Source organism: Sturnus vulgaris, chromosome 14, assembly GCF_052056855.1.
Source record: "Sturnus vulgaris isolate bStuVul1 chromosome 14, bStuVul1.hap1, whole genome shotgun sequence".
Taxonomy (NCBI): Eukaryota; Metazoa; Chordata; class Aves; order Passeriformes; family Sturnidae; genus Sturnus; species Sturnus vulgaris.
In genome coordinates this window covers 2,357,446-2,371,269 of record NC_142256.1, presented here as the reverse complement: position 1 = coordinate 2,371,269, position 13,824 = coordinate 2,357,446, and the positions used below count along the sequence as shown (strand labels likewise).

General features: G+C 43.2%; 1 protein-coding gene across 2 annotated transcripts in view; it reads right to left on the bottom strand.

The window, feature by feature from the left end:
* ATRX (ATRX chromatin remodeler) overlaps positions 1-12,552 on the bottom strand; it is a 65,344-nt gene extending 52,792 nt beyond the window's left edge. For both annotated transcript variants that reach the window (XM_014877104.2, XM_088172960.1), the window contains exons 1-2: positions 12,404-12,552; positions 1,881-1,993 (exon numbers count right to left, since the gene is read on the bottom strand). In XM_014877104.2, coding sequence (XP_014732590.2) covers positions 1,881-1,993; positions 12,404-12,423 — 133 coding nt within the window. In that variant the 5' untranslated portion in view covers positions 12,424-12,552. The remainder of the gene's footprint in view (positions 1-1,880; positions 1,994-12,403) is intronic.
* Positions 12,553-13,824: the final 1,272 nt, after the last annotated feature.

Sequence of the window (13,824 nt, the reverse complement as noted above, 5' to 3'; positions counted from 1 at the left end):
TTCCCCTGCTCTGGCAGCCCCAGTGAGTGCAGACTCTGCACTCAGACTGGCAGCTGATTCCATGTGCCATTCCAAAAGCAGCTGAACTTGCTGCAGTGCCAGTTTCTCCATGTGCCCACCAAAGGACCCTGAGTGCTGCCCTGGCTGCTCCTGCCCAGCCACTCCAGGGCTGTCAGGGAGCACAGCTTCCCCTGGGACTGCTGCTCCACTCTTGGAACAAGAGCAGGCAGGCTGGCTCTCCTGAGCTCTCCCTGGCTGCTGGCCATGCAGTGGAAAGCAGGGAGACATTTCCAATGCAGAGGGAACAAAGAACATTATTAAAGCTATAAAGCAAATATTCCTTCCTGTTTTAACTGACCTCTGTGTGTGACAGGGACAGAAGTTTAAGGTATGAAGTTATATCAGCTAACACCCAACTGATTTCTAACATCCAGCCTTCCTGGGCCACACTTCACCACCTTCATCATCATCTCCCTCCTCACAACACTCTACCCAACAGTTCACATATGCTCCAAATGCTGGAGCAAAACAAGATCCATTACTAAAAAAATGTGATTTGGCCCCAGTCACATCCATAACTTCTGATTGTAATGAGCACCCTCTGGATTAAAAAAAAAAAAAGCAAGCACAGTTGCTAAAGACATTTTTGTTATGCACAGAATATTGGGGAGGGAATTTGCACAGTAAATTCTGGCATTTCCTAATATTTAAGTGTTTAATCCTGACTCTTCAACTTTAATACGTTCTTTTAGATCTCAAAACCAACACTAAAACATGTCTGCCATGAATTTGCAAGTGCATCCATTTCAAAGACAATCTGTGTTTTACAACCTGTGTTTTACAACAAGGAACCAAATGCTAATTTTCAACTATAAAGGAGAAGATTTCTTTTTCCCAGCGTGCTCCTCAGCAAAATTTCACTTTGAGATGCATCTCCATCACAGTTGATTTTACTGTTCTGCTGAAGCACCACGAGTAGTTTCTTTTTTCTGTGCTAACAGTTCAGTTTGATGCTGACATGAGGAGGTGAGTGCCACAGGCAGCAGACTCTCTCTAAACAAAACATTAAAAGATAAAAACTACACGCCAGAAAACCCATGGAAGATATTACCTAAGACAACAGGAGTTTGAAAATAAACTCTATAATACAGCCAGCACACAATCTTCTCCTGCACTCCACCACACCAACACAACTTTTAGCTCATTAAGCAGCAGAGATCGAAAGGTTTTGTACCTGTATCCAGTCCAAGTTAAACTAAGAAACAAATTTAACCAGTTAAATTTGGAAACAGATTTTATTCAGTATTGACATGAAATAATTTCACTTTTAATCACTGTCATCGAGGTGTTTAAACTTTATTATCTATTTCTAACTTAGAAGTAAAAATTTCCAATATCAATTCTGGCCTCGTTAAGACTCGTTTGGTTTTTTTTAAGTATTATTTTCTTTTCAAATGTTTCCAGATTATATGAAGAAATCTTTTTCAAATTACTATGAAAGCATAATCTCCAGAACTTCTTCCAAACCTACAAGGACTGCAAAAGTGTTACAACAGCAGAAAAACCAAGACATTGCATTTATAAATTGAGGAACACTGAACAAGGAACTCCTGGCACAGCAAACACCTGTGTGTTTGATAGCTCGTGTTTCAGAGAAGGGAAATTATCAGAAGATTAGATTTTTTCACCATTAGAAAGACCCAGAACAGAAATAATTACTGTATCAAAGGCCTATTGTGTATTTATCAAGCTATCACCACATAAATCACATTAAGACTTGGTGTAATTACCCCAGTGAAGTGTGATATAGTGAAATACCAACACCAAGTTGACTTTAGAATCCCATATACATTGAAAATGAACATAAAATGGTTTTTTACCTATACTTTTGTTTTTAGGTAATGCTGGAGGAGAGTTTGCGTCCTCAGATTCTTCTGATGAGTGAGCCAAGAAGTCATGGAGTTTCTGTACCAATGTAGTCAACTTGCTTTCACTGTTAAAATACAAGTAATACTCAGAGTCACACATCTCACTCCAGTTTATCAAGCTTGAAACTTTATGTTTAATCTCAATTAATACACATCCACAAGAGATTTAAACATTTGTTTCTGCCTGAGTACATCAGAGCAAATAAAAATCACGTCATTTTTGCAAATACTGAGTGAAATAATAGGTGCAGCCTTATCGACAAAAAAGCATTAAAAGTCAGTTTGAAGTCATTTTCACTGCTTACAATTATTGACAAAATTCAAGAAAGTCTGAGTGATAATGCTGCTATGACATGAAGACAGCAAAAAATTAATACTCTACTTGTCAGAAGCCAGATAGGTAAGAATAATAAAATCTTTATCACTAAAAAAGGCACCTTTGGGATATAAACCACTAGAATTAACAGAAGGGTTTCACCTGCAAACTTGGAAACAACCAGATCCACTGAATAGGACAGTGAATGTGTTCAGAGTTCAGTGAATGTGACAGGCCCACTGAATATCAAAGTTTGCTGATGCAAAACTTTTATTAAATCTACCATCACATACATGTTGTGTGGTGTTCATTTTGTCAAGAAACAACTATGCAGGGCCAGATCATTCCTTGATCAGTTTGTTTGAGTGCTGATGATTAATTCCTAAAAAATAATCCCCTGGCAACTTTCACGAGACACCTTCAGACCCCAGGAACAGTCTTGGGTACATTTACTGATTACAGTCAAAAGCAACATCTCGATGCCAGGCTTGCCTTAAAAAGCTGTTCCATTTCATAACCTCCATGTTACCCCCTGGCGTTTTACACGGTTTATTTCTCCCAAAACTCCTAGAATTTCCTAGCACGAGGCTTTTCCAGCTGTCCTGACTGAGCCGAGGGTGTTCAGCCACTGCCACTGAGCTGTTTGCTCCCTCCCCTCCTTTATCAGCCCTGTGGAATCTGCAGCTGATCTGTCCTGACTCATCCCCCCTTATCTGCTGCTCCAGACGCTTTTCCCACTCCTGACCTACCCAATCCCCAGCAGAAGTGAGCCCAGATGAAGGAGAAAGGCTTCCCACCCTTCCCATTGTTTGTTTCTCCATTAATTTCAAAATAGTCTTCTAATTGCATGAAGAAATTACATTTTCTGTGCCTGTTTTATTAGGCTTAAGAACTTCTGAATATTCACCCTGAGCAGTCACCTTTACCATCACTACTGTTTCCCTGAACACATCCATTTATTAACTTCTGACTTTCAATTTGTTATTGCCAGAAAAAAATCTCATTTTATCAGGAGGACTTGCAGGTGAGTGCTCTCTTGAGCCATGAGTGAATATCCTCACATCAATGCCAGTGACTACTCCAACCAGTGAAAATAACCACATAAAACAGCATAAACCATCCATTAAAAAAAAAAAAATTATCTGCAATTTTTTTAAATCTCCCGAGGTACTCAAAATAAAACAAAATAGCACTTTGCAATGAAAAGATTTTCTGCATGAGTGAAGGGCACTTTTCTTTTGAGACTACACATGTACCATCAATCACTGGAGCAAGTCTGAAAGAGCAGAACAAAGCTCTTTAACTCTCAAGAGTACCTTAAATTTTTTCTCTCAATCTGTCCAAAAGTCTTTTCCTCTAATTACTGGACTCATGCTGCTACACAACTGCCAGTTCCCTAATCTTGGGCTTCCCTTTTTCTCATGGATGGAAGGCATACTTGGAAAACATTACAGAAGATGATAATGGTACTCTGCAGTCTTAACAGCTTGCATGCTCTCCTTTAGAAAGGAGATTTAATGACAATTTACTCGCATTAAGTGAAAAAAAAATAAGAGTTGTTCAGAATTATTTGATAGTAAAAGCATATAAAGAGAGATTTTATATCCATTCCAGATGGTCTGAAGAAATAAGGCACATTTAGAAAGGCCACAAGAAAGTACATTTTTGGTAGTAAAAACCAGCAGCAACAAAAAAGCCACACATGTGGAATTCTGCTCATTTAGTTTATAAATAGCTTGTTTTGGTAACAGCATTTTAGAAAGAAAATAGGAGCTATCCATGAGTTTAGCATTACTGTTGTCAATACAGAATGAATTCAGAATAGTATGCATGTGTCTTTGTGACTAATACTTGGAACATTATCTACTACCATTCATTAACTCTTATCCTAACTAATGTAAAATTATCATTTTCAGAGCAAAATGTTCTTGCTGAGAACCAATCAAAAAGATGATATACAAACTAATATTAAAAAGTCTTTTCAACTTGCTTTTTCTCTTGATTATTCATCATTTTGTACTATAAGCTTTTGTTAAAGAATACCAGGTCAAATCTAAGTAAAGGTGTTACACTTACTATACTTCACTAGAGAGAAATGTTAATTTAGGGCAATGCTTTATCTGGTTTTGTACAAAAGTGATTTTATGTCATTCATTTATACTTGAGAATAATAACCTATTATTTCTGTTTAAAGCTTCTACTGCAAAATGCTGATTCTTTGCAGTACACACCCAGTCACTGCGAAATTGATCACAATCTATAAATGCGTGGTTTTTAATAAACATAGGAGCCTAAAAATGCCAAACCATCTCTGAAGCACTAGTGAGGCAAGCAGGCTCCTCTACACTGACAGTCCCCACACTATTTATTAGTGTTTTCACACCTGAGTTTTCTAAGCAAATGGCTTCCCCACCACTCTGGAGTTATTTCAACACTGTTGAGCTTAATTAAAACACGACTGAAAGGGAGCGTGCCCTGCTATTATTGATTTGTGAACCTGATTTGTGACCTTGGGAGCTACCTTGGAATGCACCATTCCTCACCTACATTCAGAGTGAGTGCTGCTAAAGCAAACAATAATTGCCTGGCCTTTACAGGATAACAAAACATCTAGAGTAGGCAAATCACCTATAAATGAGTCTACAAATAATTAGAATAAATAAAGAGCCAGACAGGTTGTGTCCTAATCTAGACATAACATGCTTCATTCCAGCTGGCTGCTGAGTGCTGTTCCCTGGATGTTCTTACCTGTACCAGGTTTGTGTGGCCAGGTTTTGGTAATGGGGGGCTACAGAGGTGACTGACTTCTGTGCTGAGGTGCCAGAAGCTTCCCCCATGTCCAGCTGAGCCGACACCAGCCTGCTCCAAGAGGGACAGGCTGCTGGCCAAGGCTGAGCCCATCAGCAGTGCCCGTAGTGCCTCTGGAGTTATGTATTTGGGAAAGGAAAAAACCTGCTGCAAAACAGCAGCTGGGGAGGAGCAAATATGCACCCTGCAGACACCGAGGCCAGGGGAGAAGGGGAGGAGGCACATCAGGGTCAGAGGAGAGATCCACCCGCAGCCCATGGGGGTCCACGGGGGAGCAGAGACCTCGCTGCAGCCCAGGGAGGGCCCCACCCTGCTCAGGGTGATGCCCAAGGAGGCTGTGAGCCCACGGGACCCCTCTGCTGCAGCAGCCCCTCTCTGAACCCCGTGGGATGGGAAAGGACCACGCTGGAGCAGTTTGGGAAGAGCTGCAGCCCACGGGAAGCACTCCCATGGGAGAAGCCCATGGAGAACCATCTCCCATGGGAGGGACCCCACACTGGAGCTGGGGAGGAGTGTGGTGAGCACAACCACAGCCCCTATTCCCATCCTCCTGCACTGCTCACCAGGAGGAGGCAGAGAACCAAGTAAAGTTGAACCTGGGAGAAAGGAAGGGATGAGGAGAAGATGTTTTAACACTGGGGATTTATTTCTCATTACCCTACTCTGATTTGACTGGCAAAAAATTAAGCTGATTTCCCCAAGCAGTCTGTTTTGCTTGTGACAGCAATTGTTGGATAATGTCTCTGTCTTTCTCAAAACCTGAACTTTCCACTGTGCTGTCCCTCCCGTGCCCAGCTGAGGAGGGGCAGTGACACAGGGACAGTGTCACAGTGGGTACCCACCACGACCTCACCCCCCTGTGCCAGCTGTGCTTCCCCAAACCAAATCACATCACCTTGCACAAAGAAAATTTCAACCAACAGTTTTCATTTGGATCCAACTTGCCACACATTGACATGATCATATTTCTTCTGAAGGCAGGTGAGCTGATAAAAATTCATAACCAGGGCAGTGGAAAGAGCAGCACTGCCCACTTCAGCAGCAAAGCCGGGACATATTGGACTATCCTCTGAAACTGCACTGAAAAGCTTGTTATTGCAGTCAGCTTCTATTTGCTTTCTTCAGACACTTTAAAAATGGAAGTGGAGAATGTCCCAGTTATTGTCAACATCTGGAACAATAATTTGAAAGCTGCATTTTCTTTAAACAAACACCAACTATTACTCTAAACAAGTGTCCCTCATCTGCATTTCAAGTGGCTCCTGAACGTGACACAGGAGTCCTTTCCAGCTTTTATCTATCCCAATCTTGACAAATATGCTTTTTTTAAACCATATGCCTTCCTTAAGTTCAATACTTGTAGCTTGAACTATTTTAAAAGTTTAAACATAGAAAAATCTTATGACAAATTTTTTAAATTCTTGTTTACAATTGCTTCAAATTAAGTCTCAGTCGTTTTCCACTTTTGAAACTGAAACTGCAGAACAACTATTAAACAGACAAAATTAAACAATCCCTAGGAAAAATAATTAAAGCAAAATAAAACCAGATGTACTTTTAAACTGCCAGTCTGTAGACTGCTACCCTCTGCTTCCAACTGTATCCCTGTGTGAACAGCAGAAATCCAACAACCCACAGTAAAACTTTCAATATTTTATTTAGGATAGTGGGAAGTGAGACTGCTCCTAAGCTTTGATATAATCAGGCCAGTATTCTGTCACCTGCAAGTCCTCATAAAAGTTTTTCCTGATGAGAAGGAAAAGAGAATTAGCCCAATTCAAAATTTTCAGTTACAAGGGTAGAGCCTAGATGGTTGTTTCACATAAAGTATGTCAATATTGTGGCTGAATACACATGAATGAAATAGCTTAAAGTGGTGGGAAAGAGTGAGAGAGGATAAAACCTCCAGTAGGAGTTATTCTACTTTCTTATCCCAATTTAAAAAATTGAGTGAACACATCACACCTTCCATGTCCTAAGAAACCTACTTCTGTCAGAAAAAATACAAAACCAGAAAACAAAATCAGCCTACCATTATATTACTTGAACAAGTAAAATATGGTTTTATAATGGTGGGGAAGCAGAACACTTCATCCCAGTGTTCGTTTTTTAACCCAACAATGGTTTTCTGCAGGTAAAAGCACCATGGCACTCTAAGTCACAGATCAGATTCACATTTTGGACCTTACTTACACTGATACACCAATTCTGCCAAACCAAGTGAGGTTTTACCCTCGGGATTCACAGTCTGATCGTGTTGGCATGAAGCAGCTCTACTGCCCAAGGACACAAACCCTCACACCCTGCACACTCACTCCTCTCCTTTCTCCTCCACTCCACACCAGGGACTCTGGAGCTCCTTTGTAGCCCCAGCACAAGCAGAGACAGCTACAGGAGGTGACCCAGGACAATGTCCAGCCAGGTGCCAAGTGACTCCTCAGATGGAGGCCCCACAATCTTTCTGGGTCAGCTGCCCGTGTATGACCATTATCAGAGTAAAGCATTTCTCTGGTGTTGAGGAGGAATTGTACCACACTGAACTGACTAGATCAGATACATCAGAAAATACCTGAACACTAAAGCTCTGACTGAAAAGACATGGAGGCATCCAGAACTTCATCAGAGATTCTGTACCTAACACTTTGCTAACACACACTCACTTTTTTACTTTGTTTAGAACTGACTTTTAATCCACAGAGACTTAATCAAGTGATACCTGGTACAGCTGAAGACACTCAGTGATGTGGATGAAGTAATTTTGGAGCTTAAATACAGCATAACAGGTTCAGACAAGTAAACAGAATTATCTTCCTCCAGACACACAAGGGGAATGAAAAAGCAACAGTACAAAGTCACTAAGAGACCCTTTATTTTGTTTAAGGAAGATTACACAGTTTCTTTCTCTTAACATGGTGTGAGTTATCACGCTTCATTCACTAAGAAGTGAAAATAAAAAAACTTTGTCTTAATTTTGCCTTGTGGGTTTGTGATGATGTTGCTTGTTTGGGTTTTTTAAGATCCCATTAAAGAAACACGTTAAAAACAATCTCATTGTTAGGTTGGTTTCAATGCCACACTGCAATGTAACTTCAATGGAGAAATACCTTGCAAGCTGGAAAAGACTGAAGCCACCACCTGAAAATCTAAACACAACATTTTCACCTTTATGAGATAAAAATCATGTAAAGTGCACACCTTACTCAGTTGATTCAGGAAAGGAAGCTCAGTTTAGTACACATAACACACAAACCAAGCTGTATTTAAAATCTTTAAACACACTCTGTGAGAAGGGAAGGGGGGGCCCCACAACAAGGGCACCCCTAAATCTAAAAATGCCTTTTGCTTCATTTCCCTTTTGCTCCCTGGAGCTGATCACAGGTTCTCAACAAAACCTCCTTCAGTACCAACTCTGCTGAGAATCAAAGCCTGGCCCTTCAACTCTCCCACATGCTCCCAACCACAGCTGCCACAGCTTTGAGGGCTGCAGCTCATCCAAAGCTCAGGTTTTCATTTTACAAGATAAAAGGCATCTCAGCCTCAAATTTATTGCTTATTTTTTAGTTTTCCTTTACATGACAGATGCATTTTCCCAACAAAGCTTCTAGGCTGAACCTATTAAAGCCTACAGTTGGACCCACTCAGATAGAAATTTCTACAACTATGCAGCTTTTGGACTTGCAAATGAACTGCTTCAATGGCATTACAGCTGACATTGGTCAGCAGCCTGTGTCATCAAGTTCTTGATTTTTTTCAAGGTTTCATTTCTTTTCTAACAAAAAAACCCAACACAAATCAATCCATCACACACCCTGAGTGACAGCTACATTTCATCACAGACTATGAAAGCTTTATGCTCCTCCTTTAGTAAATAAATCAGGACACTTCACCTCGTAAAGTCAACATAAAACCTTCCATTACATTTGCCACTGAGTTTCTACAATTTCTTCTTTCTCCTGCTGCCACACCAAGGGAACAGCCTGCCACTGACCCATCCATGAACTCATTCGTGTTTCCAAATGACCTGCAGGCATGAGCTGAGCTCCAGCGATACAAAATGTGATTTCATGAGGTTCAGCACTATCCTTAGGCTTCCCCTTTATAAAAGACACTTCTGGTAATCCAATTTAAAATGTACTTGGTCACAGGCTACAGACATTTGTTTTTACGGTGAACACAGCATATTTTAGCATTACTTTGGTATTTTCTTTTGGTGAGGTATAGGCACATATAAAGCACTCTCTTCCACTCTTCAAGCAGAGGGTACAAGGAGTTAGTCTGTAACAGAACTGAGAAATTCAAATTTCAAACTCTCACAATGTTTAGCTCATCCTGTTGCAAAATTTGTATTACACACGCCTCTGACACACCAAATTGCTTCCTAGGAAATGAAGATATCTTTAGTTAAGCCCTATACAGACCCTGATACAAAGTTTGCAGAGCCCTAACAGACAATACTGTACAAAACCACAAACAACGAAGTCTCTTCAGCAAGTTTCTCTCCCAGAAAACTTAAATTAGTGCTGCAGATACTGGTTCTGGGGCACACCTAGCACTGAAGATGACACAGTTTTGCTCTTCCTCAGCAAGAAGCAAAGAATCTGCCTATACCCATTCCAGAACAGTGTGGAAGACAGAGAACTTTCACTGTCCCTTTAGGGAATACAGAAGATTATGTGTTGACTTACTTCCAATTATATCATCCTGGCATCAAGTAACACACCTCAAACAACCCTGCAATATCACTCAGAACAAAGACATTCAACTGACTCAAGAATGCAGACAATTTAATAATAACTTTAAAACCAAATGACCAATATCATAATGTGAGGTAAAAATTCTGGATTAAAAAAAGCCCAAGATCAAAGCCTATTTTGCCAACTTAAAAAAAAAAAAAAAAAAAAAGACACTACATTCACTGACTACCAGATAGTTCAAGTAAGGAAGATTCAAAACTTGTTTTCTTTACTGCTGTGCTTATTTTGTACAATGTATGAACTGGTAGGAACAGGTTAGGTCACTACGACGAAGGTTCATTCCTTCCCTTAAAAAGGAAAGGACAAGAAAAAAAAGTTTTTGGGGCAAAAGCTATTGAGGCATCTTTCTAAATATTTACAGAGGCAGCACGTTTTAAAAGTTTAAGAAGTTACTCAAGTTATCATCATTCTAAATGTCTCATTCGGGACACAGGAGACTCCTAGGATCTTAATATTAAATAAAAACATTCTTGTAACAAAAGTTTAAAACTTCTCCAGAAGCAAACTAGTATTGATTGATGATTTTCCTCTGAAACACTGGAAGTCAATCTTCCACAAGTGCTAGGTGTAGATTTTCCATCCAAATTCTTTTTTTTGCACATCATCCCAAGAATTCTAACGGCAATTCCTCAGTCCTTTATTTCCGCACACCTCTGACGTGGACAAAACTGCAGAGAGCACAGGATGAAGTGACAGAAACACAGGCAGCTGACAGCACTTGTGAGAAATGGGAACAAAAGAGGAAGACAGGGTGTGTTTTTAATTTCCTTCTCTCCAACTCCAGTTGTAAGAAGAACTGGACTGGACAGAAATAAGGAAAAGCCCATGAAATGGGTTCACAACTCTGAAATGCTGGGACCCTGCAGGGCCATGTCCAGCTTCTGGCACAGATCTTGTGAAGTACAAACTGCTCAAGATGAGCTCTACACAGGATGAGAATTGTGAAAACATTTAAAGTTTGTGAACTGAAGTAAAGTTTGGAGTATCAAAAAATTGTTATGTCTACCTACTTAAAAGCAGTTTGTTACAGGGGTGCTTACTCTGTGGGCAGATCCCACCCAAAGACTGCACAGGGCCTCAGATCTATGCTGTCCATGCTTTCTGATTTTCAAGATGACAAATAATCTGAAATAATCCCATCCTCTCTGCAGGTAATCTAAGAATTGCATGGAAAATGTATGAGCTTCTGTATCCTCTTCCTCCAAAGCAGTCCCTTGCTAGTAACGCTAATTGTGGCACTAATAACAACATAAGAATATGGAAAGGATTAAGTACAAACCCTGCATATTATAGACCAGGAATAAGTGGTTCCAAAAATGACAAACGAGATTCTGGACAACAGGGAACAAAATATGACAATCACAATAAAACAAAAAGCAAAGCAAAGCAAATGGAAGAACGTTTTTCAGAATATAAAATACTAATGGTGACTGCAAACCAGACCATAAATATTAGTAACTCAGATCTTTTTGCTCTACAAAAATCAAACTCTACGCTTGATTTTCAAGGGCTGGAGAAGAAAAAGGAGAAAGCCCCTTAATTAGCACTTCATCTACACAACAAAATAATCACTCCAACAAGAGAAGTCGTTTAAACTGTCAAAAGTACTTTAGGAACAAAGAGTGCAGAAAGTGGGAGTAGGAAGGATAAAGGATGAGAGATAGACAATCTCTGTCTTACAAAACAAGTAAGAAAATATACGCAGAAGAAACTGCTAACTGCTGAGAAGTCATGCACCAAATAATGTGTATTTGCAACGCTCATGACCTACATCAGCATGTGATCAACTTCAACAGTGACGATAATCATCAAAAACCTCCTTTTTCTAGATTCCTAAGTGGAAATGTTAAGACTTCAAAAGCAAGCAATATAAAAGAGGAGAAAACCCACCATCCCTTCAACTTTTGTGTGAATGACACAGTACTTATGAACTACTCAACATGAGGCAGGAGGTGAAGATACACAAATAAGACCGCAGAAAAAACTTTACCCAAGGCTCAGCACTAAAGCCAGTGATGAGTACTAAAGACACAGGGACGCTTCTCCAGCACGGTTTGCAGATGTGTGCAGCGTTTGTGAGGGTCAAGCGCCAACACCTCATGGCTCGTGTAGCGCCTCAGGCACGCGGGGTGTCTGTGGGTGATGGACTGCGGGGCTCAGAGCCCGGGGATGCGGACAAAACCGAAAGCGCACAAAGACAACTCTTCATTAACAGTTTAACATGGCGCCTCTCTCAGCCCCACTTGCCGGGCGTTTGTCGGTTGCTGCCGTTCTGTGCCAGCCCCGCGGCCGGACGGAGCGGCCCGGGCGGTGGCGGCCGCAGCCCGTGCCCAGCGCGAGGCTCGGGCGGCGGCTCGGCGGATCTTCCCCGCCGCGCTCGCACGTGGGGCGGGGGCCGCCCCCGGGGCCTTCCCGCCGCACGGCGCGGTCCTTCCCGCCCTCCGCGCCGGGCCCGGCCCCGCCGCCCAGGCCGAGCGCCGCGCTGCCCTCCCCGCCGCCATCCCGCCTCCCGCCCGTCCCGCCAAGGCTGCGCCGCGCCGGGCCCGGCCCCGCCCCACCCCGCGCGGCCGCCGCGGAGCCGCCCGGCCCGGCCGTACCTCACGGGCTCTGTGGTCATGACTCCGCCGCCGCTGCTCGGAGCGGAGCGGCCGCCCGGGCCGGGGCCGCGCTCAGGCGCTGGGCGCAGACAAAGCCACGGCAGCCGCCATCGCCAGCGCCGCCGCCATCTTATCGGAGGGTGCCTGAGGGGACCTGCCTCCTGCCGCCGTCCTCCTCCGCCGCCTCCCATTGGCTCATGGCCGCCTACAGCTATTTTCTGATTGGGCGGCGCCGCGCCGACTGTTGCTAGGGCAGTTTACGTCACCATCCCAACCTTCCCCGCCCTGATTGGCTGGTGCGGTGCTGACGTCACGCTGGCGTCATGGACCGAGACCCGTGACATCATTTCGTAACAAAGTGCACTGACACCTATGCCCAGCAGGGGGCCCCAGCGCGCGGCTGCGGCCATGGCGGCGGGAGCCAAGCGCTGACACATCCCGGGGATGGACAGCGCAGGACAGGAGCCGGTGTCACACCGGGGACACGTGTCACTTCAGTGCCGGAGAACCGCGGCCTTAGGCGACTCCACAACCTCGATTCAACCACCGCAGGTTCATCACAGCGTTTGGACACGTCACCCTTGTGAAAAGTAACAGGGTAGCAGGTGCCCAAACTCACAGTAGCAGCACCACAACTACCCTCCTACTCCATAAGGATGCCCGGAGCAGCTCTCCTGCCCCGTGAGGATCACCACAACCACCCTCCTCCTTCAACAGGACCACCAGAGTGATGCTCCTGTTTTGTGGGCATCACCAGAGTGACCCTCAGCCTTTCCAGGGATCACCATCTTGACCTTCCTCCTCCATGGGTATCACCAGCAAGCCCCTCATCCACTACAGGAATCAGCCCTGGAACTCCAAGCCCACGAGCGAGCTTGGGAGCAGAGTTTCCCAAGCACAAGGACAGCAAGACAGGGATAACCTAAACCACACACAGGCTCAAGGTGAGCAGCCCCAAGTAACTCTGCCCGGGGCAGCTTCAGCCCAGCTTGGCAACAACTTTTCCTTTTTGATCAGAAAATTCTCTAGATAAGGAAATGCCTCATTGGCAGCTACACCGAAGTATTCCAAGACAATTTTCCCTGCTGGTACTAGCAGCTTCTACACTCCTGTCAGATGTTAGAATGTTGTGAATGAAAGGAGGAGGATTGGAATGCAGCCCTCTTCAAGGGAAAGTTGTTGCAGGCTTTTGTGAGAAGATGACTGAATGCAGCAGGCTGGAGTTGTGTGTGAGCTTCCATCACCACACAGGACCAAAACAGAACAGACCACCAAAGCCAAGCTCAGTATCACACAGAATCTGAAACAGGTGAAAGGTATTAGCCACTTACTGTAAAGAAAAACAGTTTTGAAATTAATATATTTTCCTGCAGAAACTAAAGAAAAAATGTACCTACTAAACTGGTTTCATAAAGCAACGT